Source organism: Crinia signifera, chromosome 6, assembly GCF_055691185.1.
Source record: "Crinia signifera chromosome 6, ASM5569118v1, whole genome shotgun sequence".
NCBI lineage: Eukaryota > Metazoa > Chordata > Amphibia > Anura > Myobatrachidae > Crinia > Crinia signifera.
In genome coordinates this window covers 184,734,357-184,757,895 of record NC_139222.1, presented here as the reverse complement: position 1 = coordinate 184,757,895, position 23,539 = coordinate 184,734,357, and the positions used below count along the sequence as shown (strand labels likewise).

Here is a 23,539-nt window from a genome sequence, read left to right as displayed (position 1 = left end):
ATGGCCATACGGTAAAATGGGGTGCTGTACAGAACATCTGTACTCCAATATTGCCTAATTTCTGGCTTTTTTACTATGCCCATATGAAACACCAGACCCCAAAACGTCATCATCTCTACTGCATCTACAGGGGTCCACCTAGCAAATGATGACGTGGGGTTTTGAGCAATAAACTGCTGGGCATATAAATTAGTTTGGTCCACCATTAAATTTATAAAATCATCAGAGAAAAATAATTTGAAAAAGTCAATTTCTCTGAGACCTGTGGAATCAAATTGGATTCCTGGCATGGCCAAAAACTCAGGAACCTGGGGCTCAAAATTGTCTGGTGGTGGGGTCCATACGAGATCAATTATTGGGGGGTGGGTCTCAGCTGCTCTACGGGGGCGTCTTTGAGGGGGTCCCTCATCACCAGAGGAGGAAGAGGAGCTTAAGACGAATCCTTCAAATTCCCCGCTTGCATCACTGGCTGTGTCAGAGTCAGAAGCAAGCATGGCATATGCCTCCTCCGCTGAATACATTCTTCTGGATAACTGGGATGACATTTGGGATGCCATTTTTATTTTTGTGTTACTGGTAGTGAAATGTTTCAACACGTGTATAGTGTAGGGGGGGGGGGTACAAACTTTATTTCAACCCGGGGGGGGTATGTAGTGTGTATGTAGTGCAGAAAAAAAAAAATACTTTATACAAAAAAAAAAAATTGAAGGGGTTAAAAAAAAATAAATTGAAGGGGTTAAAAAAAAAAAAAAAAGGTCCTGCGCCAAAAATTGAGCACAGATGTTGGTCAGTAACGTCCGTCACTGAACAGCGTTTAAAGGCAACAGGAATTTGATCAAAAAAAAAATAAAAAATAGATCAACCCTGTGCCGAAAAAGCTGATCAGTGATGTACGTCACTGATCAGCGCACAGTGGCCACAGGACACCCACAAAATCAGTGTGTGTAAAAAAAAAAAAATTTAAAAAAGACCCCACAGCACCCACAAAAAAAAAAGGTGATCAGTGATGCGACACTGATTACCAGTGAGGGGCAGCAGGTGCACAACCTTTGGTGCAACTGACAGTGCAACTGGCAGCAACTGACAGGTATATATATATAAAAAAAAAAAACCTCTGCACCCCCAAAAAGTTGCTGATCACCTCAGATATAGTGATCAGCACAAAAGGCGGGGGCAGCAGACACAAAATTTAGCACTCTCTATCACTCTCTGTCACTATCTCTCTCTATCTCTCTATCTCTCACTATCTATCACTCTATGACACTGCAGCAGCAGCACTGACAGTTATATATATGAAAAATAACCCCTGCACCCCCAAAAAGTTGCTGGGGGTGCACAAAAGGGGGGCAGCAGACACAAAATATAGCAGTCTCTATCACTCTCTGTCACTATCTCTCTCTATCTCTCTATCTCTTACACTATGACACTGCAGCAGCAGCACTGACAGGTATATATATCTAAAAAAAAAACCTGCGCCCCCAAAAAGTTGCTGATCAGTTAATTTATACTGATCAGCACAAAAGGGGGGGCAGCAGTCAGTTATATAAAAAATATATAGCACAATCTGTCACTATCTCTCTATCTCTCTCTCTCTATCTCTCTCTATCTCTCTCTATCTATAGCTCTATCACACTGCAGCAGCACAAAATATAGCACTCTCTATCTCTCTCTATCTCTCTATCTAATAACTCGCAGCAGCACAACACAGCACAGGATGTCACAGGATGTCACAAGAATAAGCAAGATCCAGGCAGTGATCAGGTAAGTATTTAGAGGGGTTCTGGTCAGTATATCGCGGCAGCTGGGTACGGTGACCGCACTGCACGCAATTCCAGACCGGAATGGCGTCTGCAGTGCAGTCACCGTTAGTTTAAACCCCCCTCCATGGCTGTGATTGGTCCGTCGGTCCGACGAACCAATCACGGCCTTTGGGGGCGGGCGGGGTGAGGTGGGGTGACACCAGTGTCACCCTTACACCCCGCGGTGATTGGTGCTGTACTTTACAGCACCAATCACCTCCGATCCCTGTGTCACCGGCGAACGTTATTCGCCGGTGACACAGAAAACGCTGTGAATGGCTGTTCACACTGAACAGCCAATCACAGCGATCGCCGACGGGGGGGCGGCATCGCAGCCCCCCCTGGGCATGCAGGGACATGTCTGCTGTCAGGGACAGCAGACATCGTCCCTCTGTCACTGCGTCTCTAGACGCAGTGACAGTTAGAAGCCATGACGTATATATACGTCATGTGTCGGGAAGTACTTCCCGGCCATGACGTATATATACGTCAAATGTCGGGAAGGGGTTAAACAAAAATCTACATTCCCATGCAAAAAATAAAAAGGTCTGGAAAAAAGTGTATTTTCACCTGAGTACAGTACATGGGAGAATGATTTGAGAAAACATTGGGGTCCGTCTCTCTTCCCAGAAAAAGCAAACTTCCCACTCCATCAGATACTCTTTTGTCACTGACCAAAGCATAATTGGTATGAAAACATGTTGAGCGAGCACTTTTACAAGATCATTAGACAGGCATTAAACAAACACTTGCTCACATTTTTCCAGTCCCTATGCTGTTCCCAAAAGCTGCAGCTACAATCACAGGGTTTTAGAGCGCCTGGTAAATGTGGAAGGGTGAGGAAATTAAAATTGCTGCCACACATATATAGAGGCGTGTTAGTTTAGAGAGTGGTGAGTTACCTCAATGGAAAGATTACTGCTAAATATCATGTAATTATATAAACAAACAAAAGTAGAGTGAAGTTCTTAAACACAATTACAAAAGCATTAGAGGATTTATCACATATGCAGTTCCAGTTGCTGATTTTATGACTGAAACCAAACTAAACAACCAAATATAGTGTGGGTTTCATATTTAACAACTAGATATCTGGGGCAATGATCGCATGGGCGCTGTCAACCATAGCAACCAGTCTATATTTAAGTACAGGTTTGAAAATACATAGTTGGGGGGGGGGGGGGTATACCAAATAAAGTCTATGGGAATACTGTAAGTGAAGCACCACTGTCCAGAAGGTATAAATTCATAAACATCTATGTACACATTTGTACCATCATCCCCCCTACACAGCTCTATCTGTTCCCTCCACAGGCCTCTTTCTCCGTCAACCTTGCTAATTGCATTATAGATTAACAACTTCTGCTTTACATATTCAAACGTTAATTTATTACGAATATGGGATTAAGGGACAGAATTAACGGATATTCTTGTGATTACTCGTTATGAATGATAAATGGTGCTTCAGTCAATCAGCTCCTGTCATTTATCAAACACATGACAGTTCCTGGCTGATTGGCTGGAGCACAATTTATCATTTGAAACAAGCGATAACAAGAATATCACTTGTTGTTAAATCTGCACCTAAGGGGTAAATTTACTAAGATGAGAGTTCTATTTCAGATGGGATGTTGCTATGGGCAACCAATCAGAATCTACTTCTTATTTATTTAGCACCTTCTAGAAGATAAGGTTACCCATAGCAACATCCCATCTGAAACAGAACTCCCATCTTATTAGAAAATTTCCCCCTAATGGTGCGTACACACTGTGAGATTCCCTTGCTATTCGACTGCTACAGTATACAATCTTTGCTAACTCTGTACTATTTAAATACAATTCATGCTATCTACATTAGATATGCAGGTACTTGTTTACTAGCACGGCGCCCATCGCATGCCATACTTAGTGGTGTGCGATGCGATATTCATGTAAAAATAACAGGAGTGCCTTTACAATGAAATATCGCATAGCATTGCATGCCAATTTTTGCGATTTTTAATTGTACAAGCACCCTGATGGGTGCTTACAATGTTAAATGGACCCCCATTGTCAACGCCACACCCACTATCAACGATAACCCGAAGCGTGGCGAGTGCTTCGGGTTGGCGTTGATAGTGGGGGTGCATTTGACATTGAAAGCACCCATCAGGGTGCTTGTACAATTAAAAATCTAATCGCATCGCATGCCGCTAAATTGCATGTGATGCGATTGTATTAGATGTACTACGATCAAAATATTGGGCGCCGTGCTAGGAAACAAGTACCGATTTGCACTATATAGTCATTGCTGCCCTGTCTATCCGGGTTTCGATTGGTGCTGTCAGGGGAGCGTGCATCGGGATCGCAAGGTAAAAAACCTGTGAGATCTGCATAAAATCTGCATGCGATTTTGACTATATAGTCAAAATCTCATGCTGGATTGTACCGTGTGTACACAGTATTAGTATCAGTATATTATAAAAACATATTTGTTATTTAGAAGTACAGCACATCTGAAGTCAAAACACCAACTACAGCGGTCCCACAATATTTGTATAAAAGGTGTGGGTGTGTACACATGGGGCTATTTTGGCTATTTGTTTTGACTATATAGTCAAAACTGATAGCAAGATAGTCAAAATTGCACCGATGTGCGTCCCAGCGGTGTAAGTTTTACAAGTAGAAAGTCTGTGCAGGCAAGTCTATTTCTACTATCCCGCTCCCCCCACCATCATGAGCTGTAAGCTGGCCATGCCATCACCCCGCCGGGTCCCTGCAGCCATCAATATTGTATTGATATTGGCAGCCACTGGATCGCACCGCGTGTACACAGCATAAGCTTTTGTTTAGCAACACCCAGTGTAAACCATATAAAAAAGTAACAACTAACTCATGTTCTTATTTACACTTGTCATTTGATGGTGATTTCGAAGGCGTGGAATTGAAAAAAATAATAAAAAACCAATAGCATTCACACTGAAAAACTTGTCTCAAGTGTCTTTTAGAAAGACTGTCCACTATATTGGCACTCTACATAGATGAACAAGCCTTTCTGTGAACCCTGTCCATCCCATCACCACCATCATAGCGGCCCTACTGTTACCTGACAACAGCACTGGTCAACAAGGAGCAGTTAGCATCATTATGGCACGGGAGCATGGGCAAGTAACAGAAATCTGCTTGGCCTGGAGCTGTGAATTCAACGCAGCATCTCATTGAATACAAACTTTGCCCGAAGTGCACTTGTTCTTCTGTGTGTCCAGTACACAGTTGATGAGTAGTCCTGGCAAAGAATGAACTAATGGAAAGAGACGTATCCACATAGCGGCCATTTCCTTTGAGAAGAGGGTACTAAATTTTAACTTTCTTATACAACATTATCAAAAGACAACCAGAAATGTATATTTTCAGCTTTTACAGATGTCTCCTCATACAAGTAGCTTCAATATGCAACATAACACAAGGTGCCTGGCACAAGCGAGTCTGGTCCAATGCAACTCTGCAATGTAGTTTTTTGCAGAAAATGTGTCTTATTGAATAAGATCTGACTAAAATGCACCACGTGGCTGTGCTGATCTTTTGGTATGCAACATATATCTCTGTGTGACTGATAGTGATCATTCTAGCACCCTGCATCTTCCAAAACTTGTGCAGTTCCTCTTCATTGCCTGAGGTGTTGCTATCTGCTGTGGTGCTTCTAGCACATGTTTGGTCTGCATATCCGTGCTGGAATACAGACCACACTATGCTAGAAGTAACACAGCAGAGAGTGACACCCCAGGCAGGGAAGAGAACCTGCACAGGTTTTGGAAGGTGCAAGGTGCTAGAATAAACACTATGCAGAGTAAAAACGCTGCCTAGGGAGCGGGTAAGTGCCAGCCGCCACTCCGACAAACGGTATGGAAATAAGCTTTGGTTACTGCACGGCAACACTTCCTATACAGATTTATACAGAGGGGGAGAATTCAATGGTTTATCACCTGCCAATCTCCTGTCTAAATTTGATCGCGCTGATTATGGTTGAGTTTACCCACATAAAGCAGATTAATTGGTCATGAAAATTCAATTTGAGCCCTCACATTTTTTCAGCTCACCACCCACAGGAGTGCAAGCTGAAATTCTGGATCTAGCAGCCAACCAATCACACCCCAGCACGGAGCACCAATCTAATAGCTCCATCGGGCGCCATCTGCTGGCATGTTGAAAATGTAATCCCCCCACACACAGGTGCTGCATATCAAATTAATCAGGACAGTCTCCTGAAGCCTTTTAGTATTATCTAGTTGCAACAAAGGCATATATTCAATGCCGTGGGCGAGCGGTGACTGCGAGCAGGACTTTTTGCTCGCAGTCACCGCTCACCCTGTCAGTATTCAACTGACCCCCCTCATACGCAAATTCCCTCTCGCTCCGTTTTTTGAGCAAGGGGGAATTTGCGAATGTGCCTCCAAAAACTGCAAGAATTGAGGCTAATTACAGCGAGTTTGCTGCACTAGCCTCGGCTCTTGCAGTTTAGGGGAATCCTCGCCGTTCTATGACTGCGAGGATTCCCCCGGAATGTTGCATAGTGCGAGCGGCCGACGCGGGGGTTAAACTGCGAGGATTACTGGTTTTCTGTGATCCTCGCAGTTTAACCCCCTCGCCGGCCGCTCACACCGGCATTGAATACCTGCCAATGACGCATTTTACACACACAAAAAAAAAAAGGATAAAGAAAAGGTGGCATGCGATGGCAGTCATATGGAACCCGGCACGCCGAAAGGGGCTGTTTGGCGCAACTGCAGCAATGATGTATGAGGACACATCTGTATTCTTTGTTACTCTATGGATTCACAATGTGTTATTGCATTGAACTTCTTTTCTCAGTTATACATTTCACATAGCAAAGCCGGGTCGCACCCAAGAATTTGTCAGCATGGTTCAGCCACGCCTCTGGTCATGTGTGCAGAAATGAGATGGTCTCCAAGAACCAGCATTCCTATTCTGTAAATGGGTCCCAAGCCCAACGCAACCCCTGTTGATCCCGTGTTCAACACTGGTTACTAGCCAGGTTGCTCAATTGGACCCTTTCACACTGAGCAAATACCCAGGGGTGCTTCTCTATCACGTGCAATAATCCAAGTTATTGCTGGTAGTGTGAAAGAGGTATATTATTCCCTGCACATACATCTAATACATCTATGAAGTCATACAAAAAAACACCTTGTCAATAAGTAATAAACATAGGAGATCAGTAATAGTTTCCATTAATGTCTGTTTGTCACTTTGTTAATTGTGAACATGGAGAGCTGTCAAATGAACCAGGAACATCACTGAAGCAGAGTTGGTAGGCTGCATTCTAAATGGACCAGTGTTCAGCTAATTTCAAATAAAACTTTATTTAAGGTCTAAAATGTGATTATTATTTTAAAAACCCAGAACTCTGCAGTTTCAGCCTTATGAAATTTCACTTGCAAGAATTTTTATTTTCTTAACTGTGGCAGCTGTCACATCATAAAAGACCAGTGTAGCTGGTAAAGTGTGGCTCTATAAATCAATGATTTATGGCCTTGGTAAGTATGATCTTGTAAGAAAATTTCCACTAGTGGAGTCTGTACTTAGTGGATTTAAAGGAAGAAAACAAGATGTATAAGCAGTTTTATAGGGTGTACAGCTTACCCAGAGAGTTGCTTAGGTACCTTGTGCTATATAAGTACAAGCACTGATTTCTAAGAGTTTCCATTTTAAATGACGCCTTGGCAGGTTTACATGACGAACTAAAAATGAAGAAACTTTTATTGGGATGGGCTCAGTTTCCCCTCACCCTTTGCTGGCTGGCTGGCAAGTAAGATGCAAATAGTTTCCACGTCGGCCTTCTCGAGTTGAATTCCCCTGCTTTACCTCATAGACCAAAAGCAAAGAAAATATAGCAGCGGAACTACTTATGCAAAAACTTAATATGTAAATAGGCAAAGGAAGTATTACACAGAGTGAAAGAGACTTCTGCAGGGAAATATATCACTAACATTGGTAGCTAGATGTCCAGGAAAATTAATATTGGACCCTGCAGTTTACAACCTAGCTGCTGCATAAACACTCTGTCCACTAAGTGATGGCCAGGCCTGAAGCCAATGAGACCTCTCCAAAAAGTGAAAACAGAACACCACTCAAGATAAGACATACGTAGGGCCTGGGAATAGGCTTAGGGAGCATCATGAGGTTATAGGGAGGCCTCTATATAATGGGAAAGGTTTAGTAATGCAGCAATAAAAAAATTATAAATGTATCACTTGACTCCTAAGGGGGTCAGTCCATAGGCAGAGTAAATATGTAAGGTGCTAATACTGTCATCACATCACTGCTCTCTCAGTGTACACAGAGGTTGTTGTGGCCTCACAGGAAAACTGCCTGTTCTATCTGATACCTGTGTATGTGGCATGAAGTTTTCATGTTTGATATTAATTAACAATGATAATGTTTTTATGTTTTTATGCCAAAAGTTACAGGCTAGGGTTAGGCTACAGCAGTGTCGACATAAATATTAACATCATCAATGCCGACATACCAAGCATGTTGATACTACAACCATGTCAATATTATGAATGTCACCAATATATACTAAACCTGTCTAGAAGGTCTTACCTTAATCCTGGAGTCTCATGGCCACTGCAGAACAGTAAGTATATAGTTGGTTTACGATATAGATATAATGGGTTTTCGGTAGAATATATATGGCATATAAGTCTGATGTGCAATGGTGACATACCATTTACACCAGGGGTCTTCAACCTTTACGACAGTGTGGGTCACATTAAAAAATTCAACGAAGCCCGAGAGCCACTAATCTCTACTGTGGTATTTAGCACAACCTTTCATAGATAGACATCACAGCCCCTGCATACATAGTTGGCACAGCTGCCCATACACATAAACCCTGCCCCCAATATATAGTCAGCACCAGGGCTATGTCTAGACAATTAGGGTCCCAGTGCAAAAAGCAAAAAAAAATGCAGCTCCCCCATACATAATATTATATCGAAGAAATTGTGCGCGTAATTCTAAGGGGCGAGGTCTAATTATAAGTATGTGAACTAGCAGGAAAACAATTACCTGACATTGCACTTTTGCAACCTGCATGACCAGACATTGGTTACCGCAGGAATGGTTGTTGTCCTTCTACGCTTAAGTTGGCTGGCTAAAGGCCGCACAGTGACATATAAACATGAAGGCCCACACAGTGACCTAGTACTCCTCACAAATCAAGCCCAAGCAATGACAGGCTACTTAAATCAATATACACTGTTTATCTGTAATGCCCATTACGCATTGTGCCACACACCGTAATGCCCATTACACATTATGCCACACACCATGATGCCCATTGCAGTATAATGCCCCCAATACTCTGCTTATACATATGATGCCACCATTAGTGTCCCTCATAAAATGCCACCAGTAGTGTCCCTTATAAAATGCCACCAGTAGTGTCCCTCATAAAATGCCACCAGTAGTGTCCCTCATAAAATGCCACCAGTAGTGTCCCTCATAAAATGCCACCAGTAGGGTCCCTCATAAAATGCCACCCGTAGTGTCCCTCATAAAATACCACCAGTAGTGTCACTGGTCAGAAAGGGATCATTCTAGATAGCCAGCACAGCCCCCATAAAGCACAGCCCTTCATAGACAGACAGCACAGCTTCCCCCCCAAACATAGGCATCTCCGCACAGCCACCCCCCCCATTGACTGCCAGCCCCCCTCCCCCATAGTCAGCACTGCGCAGCAAGACGCTCCCCTCCCCCAATATTCAGCACAGCATTGCAGCCAGCTCACCCCCCTCCCCCCAGTCAGCACCGCATTGCAGCCAGCTCAACACCCCAGTCAGCACCGCATTGCAGGCAGGCAGCTCACCTCCCCCCTCCCCTTAAGAAACCTGCCTTAATCTCCATGTCCCCTTCAGAGGGCTGCTCCCGCTGGCGGCGGCGGCGGCTGTCTTCAATGAGAAGGAGGCAGACAGGGATGGGTGTGCAGCGTCAGAGGTCTGGAGCTGGTTGTCACTCGCGCGGCTGTCTTCTCTGAAAGGACGTGTGCGCAGCTTCAGGACATCCACAATGCGCATGTCCCGTCCGCCCCAGCCACTGCTCGTCCTCCTCCGCCGCATCCCCCATGTAAAGGGATGAGCGCGGAAGGTTTTAGCTTTTTTAAACGGCACTTACAGGGTTTTTTTTTTTTTTTAAACGGCATTTACAGGTGGGCCAGTCAAAACAACTCAGCGGGCCACTTGTGGCCCGCGGGCCACTGGTTGAAGACCCCTGATTTACACCTTACTAAACAGGGTCAAAATTGTATAATAAGTTATTTCTAGCCTGCCTCTTATTGCTGCACCATGGCCCTCATTTGCAATCTGCTCAACGGTCAGAGCACACATTGGCCATTGATCAGAGAGCACACACTGGGCAATATCGCTCAGAAGTGCCAAAATGAGCAATAGCACTCATTATATCACCCTCTGTTAATACTCTGTGCTCCTGCTAGGTGATCAGGAATATGGGGGATTGTTTGGGGTTCTGTGGATCCAGTATGAGATCCACGGACCTAGACTATAGGCACAATCAGCTAATTTAACCAATTGCAACAGAATTTTTTTTTTTATTAAAACAAATTACACTATCTGTTCTTCTTAACAAGCATATTTATGCATGCAATAAATTATACATTGTTTTAAAGAGAGTCAAACATTAAAGTACCAGCTACAGTTGCATAGCAAGTGATCACCATCAGTGAATATATTTCATTTATTTTTGTGGAAAGAAAACTAATCTGAGGATCATGGATCTAATTACTAACCCCTTCATACAGGCCGAATCCCATATGTTGATAGAAGTATTTAATTTTCTATCAAAGAAAGATTGAACACAACAACAAAAAAAAAAAAAATCATATAAAAGAATGAGATGAACTTGATATAGCCTAACAAATGCCATTAGTCCAGAAGCTTTTTAGTAGATGCCCTCAAACAGTATTTTGCATATTGTCCACCATGAGCTACCAATAAAAGGGAAATGCAGGAAGGCAGGGCATCGGCAGCTCACTTCTCATATTAATCAGACATACTATGAAAGACCCAGTGAGAGCATCATAGATGTCACGGATCAGTAATACCCCTTTCACATCCCAAATGCCGGGTTGCGCGTTTGCAGTGTTTAGCTACTTACAGCAGGTCGATGATGTCATCCGGGGGTTGGGCAGGGCGATGGCACGTCAGGTAGGGGCAGCACTGAGGTGACGCTGCTGTCTCCTCCATAGAAGTAATCGGGTCCCGGGTCGCTCTGAACACTGCCCAGCAACCTAGGTCCGACCCGGGATATTGCCAGATTGCTGGACCCGGGATATTCAAAATGGCTCTTTCACACAGCATGACAATCCAAGTCGGCATGGCAACAACCCAGGTTATTTGTGCAGTGTGAGAGGGGTTCATTTTCTACAAAGCATCAGGCTAGAGCAGCTACTACGTATACTGTGATTACAAGTTCCCACAACAGAGTAATGAGAACTGAATTCCGCACCATTAACAAAACCATCTAGATTTCTCCCCAGCTGTAAAAGGAGATTACCACCATGCAGGAGAAAAGGCTAGTGGAAAGTAGATCTGAAACATTTATCAAAATCTCCTAAGAATGTGGAGCATATAACAAACAATAATGCTGCTTTCAGACCACAAAACTGGCTTTGACCCTGTATTTGAAAACATTTCCAAAAACGGGTCTGCCAGGTAAAACCCCTTTCACACCGCATCTCTTAAACGGTATATTACCGTTTAAGTGCGGTTTTTTGGACACTGGCAGACCCGTTTTTGGAAACTTTCCAAATACAGGGTCAAAGCCATTCTTCAGCGTGCCTCCCCCCCCCCCCCCCCCGGGTTGACACACACGGGGAGGGGTCAGAGATGTTAACCCGCGCGGGGGGGGGGGGGGGGTAGGACCCTCCATATTAACCGTTTTACAAAAACGGCTTTTGTAAAACGGTAAAGTGGTCCTGCACCTTTCAGACTGCACATATTATCGTTTTAAAACGGTAAAAAAAAAAAATCTGCAAAATAACGGTTTTTAAGTGCGGTCTGAAAGGGGCATAAAGGTGCGCACACACGGGGGTGATTTTGTGTAATATCGCGGGAAATATGGTCGCTAAGCGACCATATTGCCCATGATGGGAGTGTGCACCGGCGATATATCGCCGGGTGCGCGCTCCCGTTTTTACCCCTGCGTTTTTGCTCCTGCGACCTGCTGATTACCACTGCCGGGCTCCCCCCGGCAGTTCCTTTTTCATCAGCGACCATCTCTGGTCGCTGATGAAAAGGAGAAACTGAGCAATATATTGCTCAGCCATATATTGCTCAGCAATATATCTCCCCCGTGTGTACGGGGTTTTAGTGATGAGATGCATACATTGAAAAAAAAGTGAGGAGATTCTTTAAAACATTTATTTTGTAATAAAATAGAACATATAAAATTACAAAGCAATCAAACACCTAAAATTAAGTGGCATTACACTAAACAAAAAGATATATATATTCTTTGCTTCTTCTATGCAGATTTTTCCCCTGTACTTTTGCCACCACTCCCTCTTACCTCCAAAAAAGCAGTCACTTCCTGTAATTTACTCTAGGATTATATGCTCACTGCGAGCACTACTGCAAAGGAACCTTGCCATACAAGCAGTGTGATGTATAGCGTACAACTATGAATTAGGTTCTATGTAGTTTCCCTAATGTGCATTTTTGAGTACCCGTTGTTGCCCTACAAGCGAGGGATTTCATAGGCTGATATATTTAGCTCAAACAGCCGATATATCATCATGCGCAGTCTAATGCCGGGTAGCGCATGAGCAACCACTCAGATGCTGCCTGGCTTTCCCAACCACAGCTGTGCGGCTCTGCGCAGCATGACATAGTCAGAGGTCACACGGCATCCGGTCCAGCTCCAAGCCACGCCAGCTCATGTAACGTAATATGCGGGCAGTTCTTTAATTTTTTTTTTTTTTTTATTAATTCTCAAATCTGATATTGAAAAAATCCCCAGGGATTGGCTTCCCTAGCGCCACCCAATGGATAAGCATTGCTTAGTATGTTACAATACAAATGTAGTAAGAAGGTTGTTGAAAGGATCATTCCATGACCAGGGAAAACTAATAAAATGCATTTAAGGCCTTTGTTAGGGGTACCCTGAGGAAGCGAACTGGGGAGATGAAAAAGGGGAAAAGAAGTAAAATGCAGGAGCTGGAAAGGGAAAGCACAGCGCAAGAAATAAAATATTTAACCAGCAGAAGCGAACCCTCCAGGCAGGAATGGCTCGTGGCTCAGAGGGAGTGGATGGATGCACTGAAGGAGGAGAATTTGAAATTGATGTCATATAGTACGCGCAATAATTATCAGCATTCGGATAGGCCAGGCAGGTATTTAGCCTACCTGGCCCAGGCAGAAACCCCCTCTACTAACATCAACAACATCAAAAAGGAAGATGGGAATAGGGTGTATACAACAGGGGAGATAGGACAGGAATTTGTGCAGTACTTCACGTCACTGTACACCTCTAGATTAAAACAGAATCAATCGGAAATATGCGAGTACATGTCTAAAATTGAAATCCCATCATTAGGAGACCAAGAGGCACAAGATATGGAGGCCCCATTGAGTATAGAGGAGGTGAGGATGGCAATTAAGGGACTCCCGGGAGGGAAAGCCCCGGGACTTGATGGAATACCGGTTGAAATCTATAAACAATATATAGACTTGTTTGCCCCGGTGTTATTGGAGACATTAATATCCTGCTTCGAGGAGAATAAATTGCCCCCATCAATGGTGGAGGCAAAAATAAGTGTTATCCTGAAGCAGGATAAAGACGGTAGTGAGGTGGACTCCTACCGGCCCATCTCAGTACTCACAGTAGAAGCGAAGATACTTGCGAAAATCCTGGCAACCAGATTAAACAAGTATATATTAAAAATAGTGCACCCGGATCAGTCTGGGTTTATGCCAGGTAAGGCCACCTCCTTGAATCTTCGCAAGTTGCAAAGTCACCTCCAGATGCCTAAGGAAAAGGGGACGCGTCCAGCGGTTGTTACCCTCAACGCAACAAAAGCATTTGATGTAGTCGAGTGGCCCTATTTATGGACAGTCCTTAAGACCTTTGGGCTGGGACCCAGATTTATAAAATGGGTACAGCTACTGTATTCTAAACAGTCAGCCCGGGTCTCAGTTAACGGCTGGATATCACCGGCATTTACGTTAGCCAGGGGGACAAGGCAGGGGTGTCCTTTATCCCCTGTCTTGTTTGCCCTGGCAATAGAGCCATTAGCCTGTCTATTAAGAACACACTTAAAAACTAGTGGCTTTAAAGTAGGGACAGGCAGCGATATAGTATCTCTATATGCCGATGACCTGTTAATATACTTAGCTGACTACCTCATAGACTTACCGACGGCCTTACAAATAATAGACCAATTTGGGGATTTCTCTGGGGTGAGAATAAATTGGGAAAAATCGCATATCCTCTCAGCAAATCATATCGGTTCCCCTCCACTCCCTCACCCACATCCATTAAAGTGGGTAGCGACCTATAAATATCTTGGGATCTGGATTTCTAAGGACCCAAGGGAATTTATCCCATTGAACATCCAACCCATACTGGCCCACTTGGAATTAAAATGTAAAACGTGGAGCAGATTGCCTTTAACACCAACAGGGCGAATAAACCTCCTGAAAATGGCTATTCTCCCAAAAATTCTGTATGTGCTTCAACAATCCCCAATTTATCTCCCCAGTTCGCTCTTTAGGAAAATAAATAGCATAATGTCATCCTTTATTTGGAATAACACAAGACCTAAGATACGCCTTGATGCCCTTATGCGTGAAAGAGACAAAGGGGGCCTGGGTCTCCCGGACTTTAGAAGCTATTACTTAGCTGCCCAATTAACACAAATGAGGGCATGGGTGGAAGAAGACCTGGATAGCAGGATTATAGTAGATTTGGTGGATGCATCTACCCCAGGGACTAAACCGTTGTCCAGATTACTGCAGGGACATGTAACACGCAGGGACCTCCCCCTGGTAGTCCAGGCTATTAAAGTATGGAGGGAAGTGAACAAATTGATTGGACATGAAGGTATAGATCCACAGCACCCGATTAACGATAAGTGGATTTTGGGAGACCTGAAAGAGCTACAGCTAAACGAGACGTGGGGCCCATATCTAGTCAATAACCTTGGCCAATTGTACTTAGAGACAGGACTCAAGCCATTTAGCCAGCTGCAGGAAGAATTTGGGGTCCCACAGACACACTTCTTTCGGTACTTGCAGCTGAGAAGTGTTCTGGACCAACGATTCCATAGTTCTCCGCCAGATTTTAGGGAATCCCCGATTAAAAAAACCATAAAAAGTGGCAACAGGAAAAAGATCTCTCGGATTTATAAGATTATGGCGAGGGAGACCCCGAGTGATTGCTTAAAGAACCTAAGGGGTAAGTGGGAGGGAAACGTTGGGTCAATTACGGATGAGGAGTGGCAGGACGCCATATCACTAGTGCCCAAGGCTACAAATGCCATAAGGGTACAGCAAGTGCAACTATTTGTCCTCCATAGAGCCTACCTGTCAACCACTAGGATGGTCAAATTTGGCGGACTGTCTTCATTAAATTGCCCTAGGTGCAAAAAATATCCAGGCACCTTTTTTCACCTCCTCTGCGAATGCCACTTGGTGGCAGAATTTTGGGAAAAAGTAATAAATATCATGATTGAAACTGGTATAACGAGAGAGACAATGACGCTGAAGTCTTATACGCTTAATATACTGGTAGACAGTGGGTGCGAATGGGGTCAAAAAATGTACATAACGGGACTATGCTCACTAGCAAAAGTGATAATATCTAGGCACTGGATGGCAAAAACAGGCCCGACTATAAATGAATGGATAGCGCTGGTTAACTACACGGTGGAACAAGAGAAGTATATACACATAAGTAGAAACACATTAAGCAAGCACAATAGAATATGGGGAAAGTGGATAACCTCTAAATACTGGGCACTTAGGAACATTAATTAAAAAGTAAAAATAGAATAAAGTATTGAGAAGGAACTTTAGCCTGAAACTGCATAATTAATACACATATAGGATAAATTTAGGCACTTAAACACATACACTACATAGGAAATTTGTAAATATATACACGGACATGATTAATAAACTTCAAAAAATGTTTAGTTTATTTAATTTATGATAGGTAATACACTAATATAAAAACGAAAACACGTAACATAGAAAAACGGTGTATTGTTCCACCGTGCGATTGACAAGATGCTATACCACCGATAAGGGACCAAACCAGGTTATAGAGGGAGACCAGATCATACCAGATCAATAGAGAGTGGTCTATTAATAACAAATAAACCCACGCGGTACTGCCGGCAACACTAGCAGAAGCGCAGGGACAAGATATAAAATAAGTGAAAGCGATGCTGAATATATAAGAATCCCAAATGACTAGTTGTTGTAACAAAAACTATTAGACACGACTGTAAATGTAATGTATGTAATGTTATCTATGTATGTCTGTCAATGTAAATTTTATAAAATTTAATAAAGAATATGGTAAAAAAAAAAAAAAAAATAGAGTAAGTATTTGAATTATGCAGCATGTCAATTCATTAGCAGCTGGTGATATGAATGAGGTCTCAGGAATGTCACCCAATGCGCGTGTGTGTGTGTGTGTGTGTGTGTGTGTAGATGGGAATCTTGTGTCCTTTACTATGACAGACATGTATGTGCTCTATACTGTACAGGGTGACTGAAGTCACAGCTAAGAAGCAGAGCATGGGTGTGACAGCTTACAATACTGACGACAGGGCATCCCAAGGCTGCAAAATGATAAACCCCAGACAGCCCTTTGAACCATAATTCACATCACCTACAGACTGAGGTTAGGTAACCACAAGTCCCAGCAGTGTCTACCACAAGTAAGGCTTAAGCTTTATGTGTATATTGCCAGCTACACCAGTGTGCTAATACAGATACCCTACCCCCGCATAATGCAGAAGCTGGTGACCCTGAAGACACGCCGCCAAAGTACCTCTCATTCTGCGCCCGCTGTGCCCTCTCAGCTCATGTGCGCCGCCATCTTGCCAGTGACGTCACGAAAGCGATCTGACGTATGTACTTCCTCCGCCAGAGTCCGCCAGGAAGAGTCGCAGCAGTCGCTGACTGTCTGACATGGTCATGCAGCCGTGAGGTTATTACAGGTTGTTACAGTATGTGAGCTGGGGCTGCTCTGTGTGCCTGTGCCTCAATTGTTATTACACGCGTGTGATGCGGCACTGATAGGGTGATGATCAGAGGGCAAGAGCAGGTGGCACTGTGACCCGTCGCCATGTTTCCATATGAATGCAATCGGTCGTAGCTGGTTGGGTCACACACCGTATGTGATGTAGCATGATACGCAGGCAGAGAGCTACCTAGTTAGCCGTGTGAAACGGAAGCTGATCTACCTTTGCAATGCATTATATGCAGCGCTGCGAGCTGTGTGTGATCTATGCAGCCTGTGCAACGTTTTTGTTAGACTAATCAGCGCTTTCAGAGTCCTCTTTTTGCAGAATGCAGATGCTCAAAAGTTTTCTAATCAATGGGAATGGGCAAGCCAGTGTTTCGCATGCACACACGGCCCTTTTTTGACACACAGAGACGGTACACAGGCTGTCTAGATGAGTGCGGCTCTAGCTGTACATTGTTTATCTAATTTGTCAACATTCATCTCTCATATAGCAAAACCTCTCCCAGCTCTACCTTTGGCTATGCACAAGATCTGCATCTCTCATTACCTGCTTCCATTAACCCTTCCAGAACTTTTGATGGGCTTCCACTCTGCAGTGTCTTCACTAGGCTGCAAACCTAGTACAATCATTCCCTGAAAATGAATCTCTTTAGGAAAGCTTATGAAATTCTAGCACTACCCACATGACTTCTGTTAGCTAATCCTCAATTTATTAAAATGTATATAGCGCACACATATTCTGGAGCGCTTTACAGAGAATATTTGAACATTCGCATCAGTTCCTGCCCCAGTGGAGCTTACAATCTATATTTCATTATAATATACCCAGGCACACACATTCGTTCTAGGATTAACTTTTTTTGTTGGGAGCCAATTAGCCTACCAGTATATTTTTGGCATTTGGGAGGAAATCTGAGTACCCAGAAAAATCCACGCAAGCACAGCAAGAATATACAAACTCCGCACAGTTAGGGCCATGGTGGGAATCGAACCCATGACCTCAGTGCTGTGAGGAAGTAATGCTAACTATTCTGTCCGTCCCCAGTACTCAGTCCAAGCATAAATATGTTCTCTTACACTACACTACTCACAAATCCACTGACCTTGACAACATTACTGTGTGATTGGAAACTGCCGCCAAGAACCTCTGCAATGTAGCTGTACCAATATGCACTATATGGCACCCTGTATATGCTCAGAAATGTGCACACAATTATGCCTACATATGAGTATGGCCTTGAATGTAAGGCATCTTTGTATACAACTACTTGCAGCGACACTCCCATAAAACACATCATTTCAGACCAAGGAATACACTTCAGATGCACCTGAATCAGTGCTGTGAGACGCTAACAGTTGTGATACATGCAAAGTATAAAAACATCCCCACTATGTCTGACATCAGTAGTGCGTGCAGCTCGTGAGACTAGACATTTCTGTAAATGGTAGATAGCCACTATATTGACGATCTCTATATGATACATGATTTATGACTTATACCCTGGGAATGCTCGTATAGTCCTATTGAGGACATGCTCATATGATGATGAGCTATTTATGATTTCTGGCTATTTGATATATGAACTCCACGAGTATTGCATTTATTCAGGAAATTGTTTTATGTAAGCTACCTATATAATTGTTATCTCATCAACTACAGTATGTTAAGAAAGTAGAGCAGGGGTAGCCAACTCCAGTCCTCGAGAGCTACCAACAGTTAATGTTTTCCATGTCTCCTCACAGAATCACAAGTATTTAGCTCCACCTGTGGATCTTTTAAAATGTGTTAGTCAGTAATCAGTGCATCTGTGTACCTGCAAGGTGAGCTAGAAAATGCGAACTGTTCGTAGCTCTCGAGGACTGGAGTTGGCTACCACTGAAGTAGAGTCATAAAGGTTACGTTTTAGATTGATAATATCACAATTTATAAAAGTGTGTCTCCACCAAAGAAATCCCCTTTTTATACAGCTGATTGCACTTGGCAATTAACTGTATAGATTTCTGGGGGCACCTCTAGCGCATTCAGATTTAAATCCACTTAAGAGCACATACAAATTGTGATTGCTGTTTCAGATGCTACTTTATTTGAGGGGAAGGGTGTTTCGACTCATCGCTTGGTAGTGACGTTTGAAATATGTACATTGCTAGGAAGAAATAGATAAGGTGTACTACAGGACACCCTGGATTGGTACAGTAAATAGAATAGGGTACTTCTCTGCGCATCCGTACATGTTAGCAGAATAATTGGTGTCTATCTATGGCAGGCATGCAGTGGCGTAGCTAGATATGTGGCAGACCCTGCTACGGCTTGGGGGAGCAGCACCAGCAGGGTCTGTGGTGGGCGCCACTGGCTGAACTGACAGGTGACCCAGGCAGCAGTGAGCCCTGAGCTGGTCGAGCCCTGTACATATCTAATGAGCGGAGACCCAGTGCAGTGCATATTGAATGAGCAGGTCCCCACCCCACGGGGACCCGCTCATTGAAAATGCACTGCACTGGGTCTCCGCTCATTAGATATGCATGGGCGGGACCAGCTCAGCACTCACTGCTGCCTGGGTCGCCTGTCAGCTCAGCCAGCGGCGACCGTAGTCCAGCGCCTCTCCCCTTCTTGCGGGGGGGCGGTGGAATTATTTTGGGCAAGGGGGAGAAAAAATTCTAGCTACGCGACTGCAGGCATGTCCAAACTATGGCCCTCCAGCTGTTGTGAAACTACAAGTCCCATCATGCCTTGCCATAGTTTGCTATTAGGGAATGCTAAAACTAAGGCAGTGAATGCTGAGATGTGTAGTTTCACAACAGATGGAGGGCCACGGTTTGGACATGCCTGCTCTATGGGATACACCTACTATAGTCATTTTACTCCCTCTTCTGTGTGCGTATTTGGGGGTTTTCTTGGTGGGGAGAACACCAATTGGTGCTATGCTCACCCACTATGCAGATAATAAAAAAGATAACTTTTTCCTCTCATGTCAGCTTCAGGGAAATAGGGTCCTCCAGGTATAGTGTCAGCCGGCATAAACGTGATATAATCACCTTATATTAGCATTCAATATTGTATTATACTGCTTACATATACAGATGCGCTAAGATGTACCCTTTCTGTTCTAACTACTTTATTTGAATTTTTCTCCTGTGCGGGATACTTTTCTGGTTTTTTTTGCCATTCCCTACTCCCTGCAGATGGAATATTCCACAGTCCCAGCTCCTCACCATTCTTACACCCTGGTCTGTGTGCTCCATCTGCTATATGGCCATACTACTGGAGGAGCTGCAATGGGTCCTGTTCTGTGGAGAAGGAAGGGCAGGAGAACACTTCAGTCTACTCTTCCTCTGCTGATTTGATGGTCAGCACTGCCAGATACTAGTGCCATCATTATGCATAAAATACACTTTAACAGAGTGGGAGCTGGTAATCTGGGGCCAGCTACATAGGCACAGTTTTAAAGATTATTTTTTCAACAGTGGCCACACCGCTGTAAACCCCTCCACAGTTCTACATGAGTGAATATTATGTGCTGCCCAGGGATGTCTCACTGATTATATACTGTTCTGGGGTGCTATATGCCATGGAGTGGTATGGAGCTTTGATTTACTAAATCGTTATTCATCCTGTATACTGCAGTTTGCTGCGTAATTGTCTCTATTGTGATGTTTTGTGTTAATAAGTACTGCACTTCAATAAACAACAAAGGAAGATAACAAAGCATTAGTCCAGCCTCTTGATATCTTTGCTCGTCATGAGAAAACGCATTGCACAGCAGCAATTAAACAGAATTAATCCATATTAATTCATTTTACTTTGTAATTCAGGGCATCGTTTTCCCAAATTATGTCCCTTCCCTTCAGCCCCTGGCTGAGTCATATAACAATATAATGACACTGCTCATCTTTATTTGCATAGTTCAGCCATCAAATGGCTAATGTTCACCATAGGTAACACATTCGTCTTTTTAATGCAAATTTTAATTTAGGGGAAAATGTAAAGAATCTGGCACATCTCATTAAATCGATAGATGATGTTACGAGTCATTAAACGGGCTGTTTTCTTGCGTCAAGGGATTTGCAGTGGGAACCAGTGGAGAAAAAGAAACAGTTTCTAATTGAATTTGCATGATTTACCAAGAGTACAAAATACATCAGGGAAAGACCAGATCCACAGCCCGATAACAATATAGTAAGTTATTTTTAATACATTTATTTAAATAACTGTTTTATAATATAGCTATTAGCTGTAAGCAGTTTTCAATATATTTTTAAAAATACAGCGTAAATAATGTTTTTACAGTGATCTGTATAGATATTTAGAATACAGAATAATATCAGAATTAAACTCTACAGTTATTTTTCAACACATTTTGTCATTGTGTATTTCAAGTAATTGTGTTATTGTAGGTTGTTTGTTTAGACGATCTCTAAGGTTTCCGTAAGTGCAAGGGCTTAACTACCATAGATGCAGGTAGTGCAGTTGCTATGGGGGCCCAGTTTCCCGGAGAAGCTGCTTTCCCACTGCCTAAACGGGTAATGACCCGGTATTTGTAAACGGGTCTTTAAATGGGTAAGAGCCATAAAGACCCTTTCCCACTGCAGCTCTTTAACGATAAATTGCTGTTTAAATACAGTTTGTCACATTCACATTGTACCCGTTTAAACCACAAAGCAACCCGTTTAAACCCATAGTAAACATGGGCTGTCATTAAATTGGACTTTTCTTGCCCCACAGGATGTGGTGTGTACAGTCATCAGCCAATCATATTCTTAACCTTTATTATTAGTAGTAAATATCATTTAAGACCCTTTCCCACTGCCAAAAAAATGGCTCTTAAACAGGTAAAACACTGCTTTTTACCCATTTAACAAATACCGGTATTTGTGAAACGGGTAAAGCAACCTGGAGCATTCCCACTGCAGCTCTACCCGTTTAAAAAGGCTAAAAAAAGGCAATTTACCGTTTAAGAGCTGCAGTGGGAAAGGGGTATTAAAGAAACATGTTATATACGTTTATACCAAAATGGGTGGTACATAGGACAGTCCTAGCATGTAAATGATGCAAATAATATTGTTCTAATCTCCTGCTCATCCTAGATGTTTTTTTAATCAACAATCTTACATGAAAAAGCATATTGAAACATATAGTAATATATAGTGAGAAATTCCCAATACCTTCCAAATGTGACAAAATTAAATGCGTGTCGTTTTTTATCTGTTTAGAATGAGGCTAAATGGCCTGCAGAAACAGCATACTGTACGTCCAGCTGAATCCATTTAGAAAGTATTGCTTAGAGCCGCAATGTGCTACAGAAACTTCCACATGGTCACAGTGTATGTGTATGTATGTATATGTGGATATATAGATAGAGAGATTTATTGTGCATAACTGTACTGGTTGACTGAACTAACAATCTTTGAGTGCGTGAATATGTAAATGGTTATGTAGAGTGAGGGTATATTTTTTATGTTGTTATTCTGCCTGTATTATTTCTGCAAAATAGAGTGGCACCTGTGTCATCATCATCATCCTTCGTGCCCTAAGATGGTGTGTTCCAGCTCAGCCCATTATATAGTAAGGGTCACTGGTGGAGGTGTGAAAGATGGACCCATGTTTCTGTTCAATATATTTGTTTTTTTGTAATGTGTTTTTTTTCAACACCAATGAAAAAGAGGGCATTACAAATAATAAAACCAGCAATAATATTACAACATATACAAAGTAAGAAAATAAATACATTTATGTATAAAATACATAACTAGCTGAGTTATACTGTACCTCTTTTGTAAGGGAAAAAAGGGTACTTGTGTAATAGCACGGTGCTCGGCTATGCTACATTTTCAGCGTAGCCCAACGGCTGCCTAATGTAGTTAGCGTAGTGACTCCGCGGCAGCCGGCTCTGTCCCCGGCATCCATGGCTCTGTCCCCGGTGTCCATGGCACGCATAGTGAGCGCCTCTCATACAGCGCCCGTAACTGCCAAATCCCGCTGGTGGATGCCGGTGGAGAGGCGCTCCAGCTGTCTGAGACGCAGGTGCGTCTCAGTATTTTTTGCGGCAGGGTCCGGGGAGACGGGGTTAGGTCGCACGTGCGTCTCATGCACAAAGTGGCTATGCGGGCGCAAGTGCGTCTTATGCACAATAAAGGAGGCATTTGCCAGTGCTCCATGTTACATACTGACAAATGCCTCCTTTTCAAACCCCCACTATCCACGCCAGCCTGAAGCGTGGTGAGCGGATGCGTTACGCGTCCTCCCGATTTGTTCATACCCCCACTATCCACATCAGCGTGGAGAATATTTTATAAAGGGTGGCGAGCCACCGAGCCCGAAGCGTGTCGAGCGGACGCGGAATACATGTGAAATAATCCGCGTTCCCTCGCCACGCTTCGGGCTCGGTGGCTCGCTGCGCTTGCCACACTTTCTTAAATCAACTCCATGCCGATGTGGATAGTGGGGTATGAAAGTCGGGAGGATGCGT

The 23,539-nt window shown here is 43.4% G+C and overlaps 1 protein-coding gene across 2 annotated transcripts in view; it reads right to left on the bottom strand.

Annotated features, from left to right (window-relative positions):
* COX10 (cytochrome c oxidase assembly factor heme A:farnesyltransferase COX10) overlaps window positions 1-16,996 on the bottom strand; it is a 149,756-nt gene extending 132,760 nt beyond the window's left edge. The window contains exon 1 of one of the 2 annotated variants that reach the window (XM_083148375.1): window positions 16,878-16,996. In XM_083148375.1, coding sequence (XP_083004501.1) covers window positions 16,878-16,884 — 7 coding nt within the window. In that variant the 5' untranslated portion in view covers window positions 16,885-16,996. Of the gene's footprint in view, window positions 1-16,827; window positions 16,849-16,877 lie in introns of those variants that run through there. The other variant, XM_083148376.1, reaches the window with a different exon arrangement.
* Between the last annotated feature and the right edge of the window lie 6,543 nt (window positions 16,997-23,539).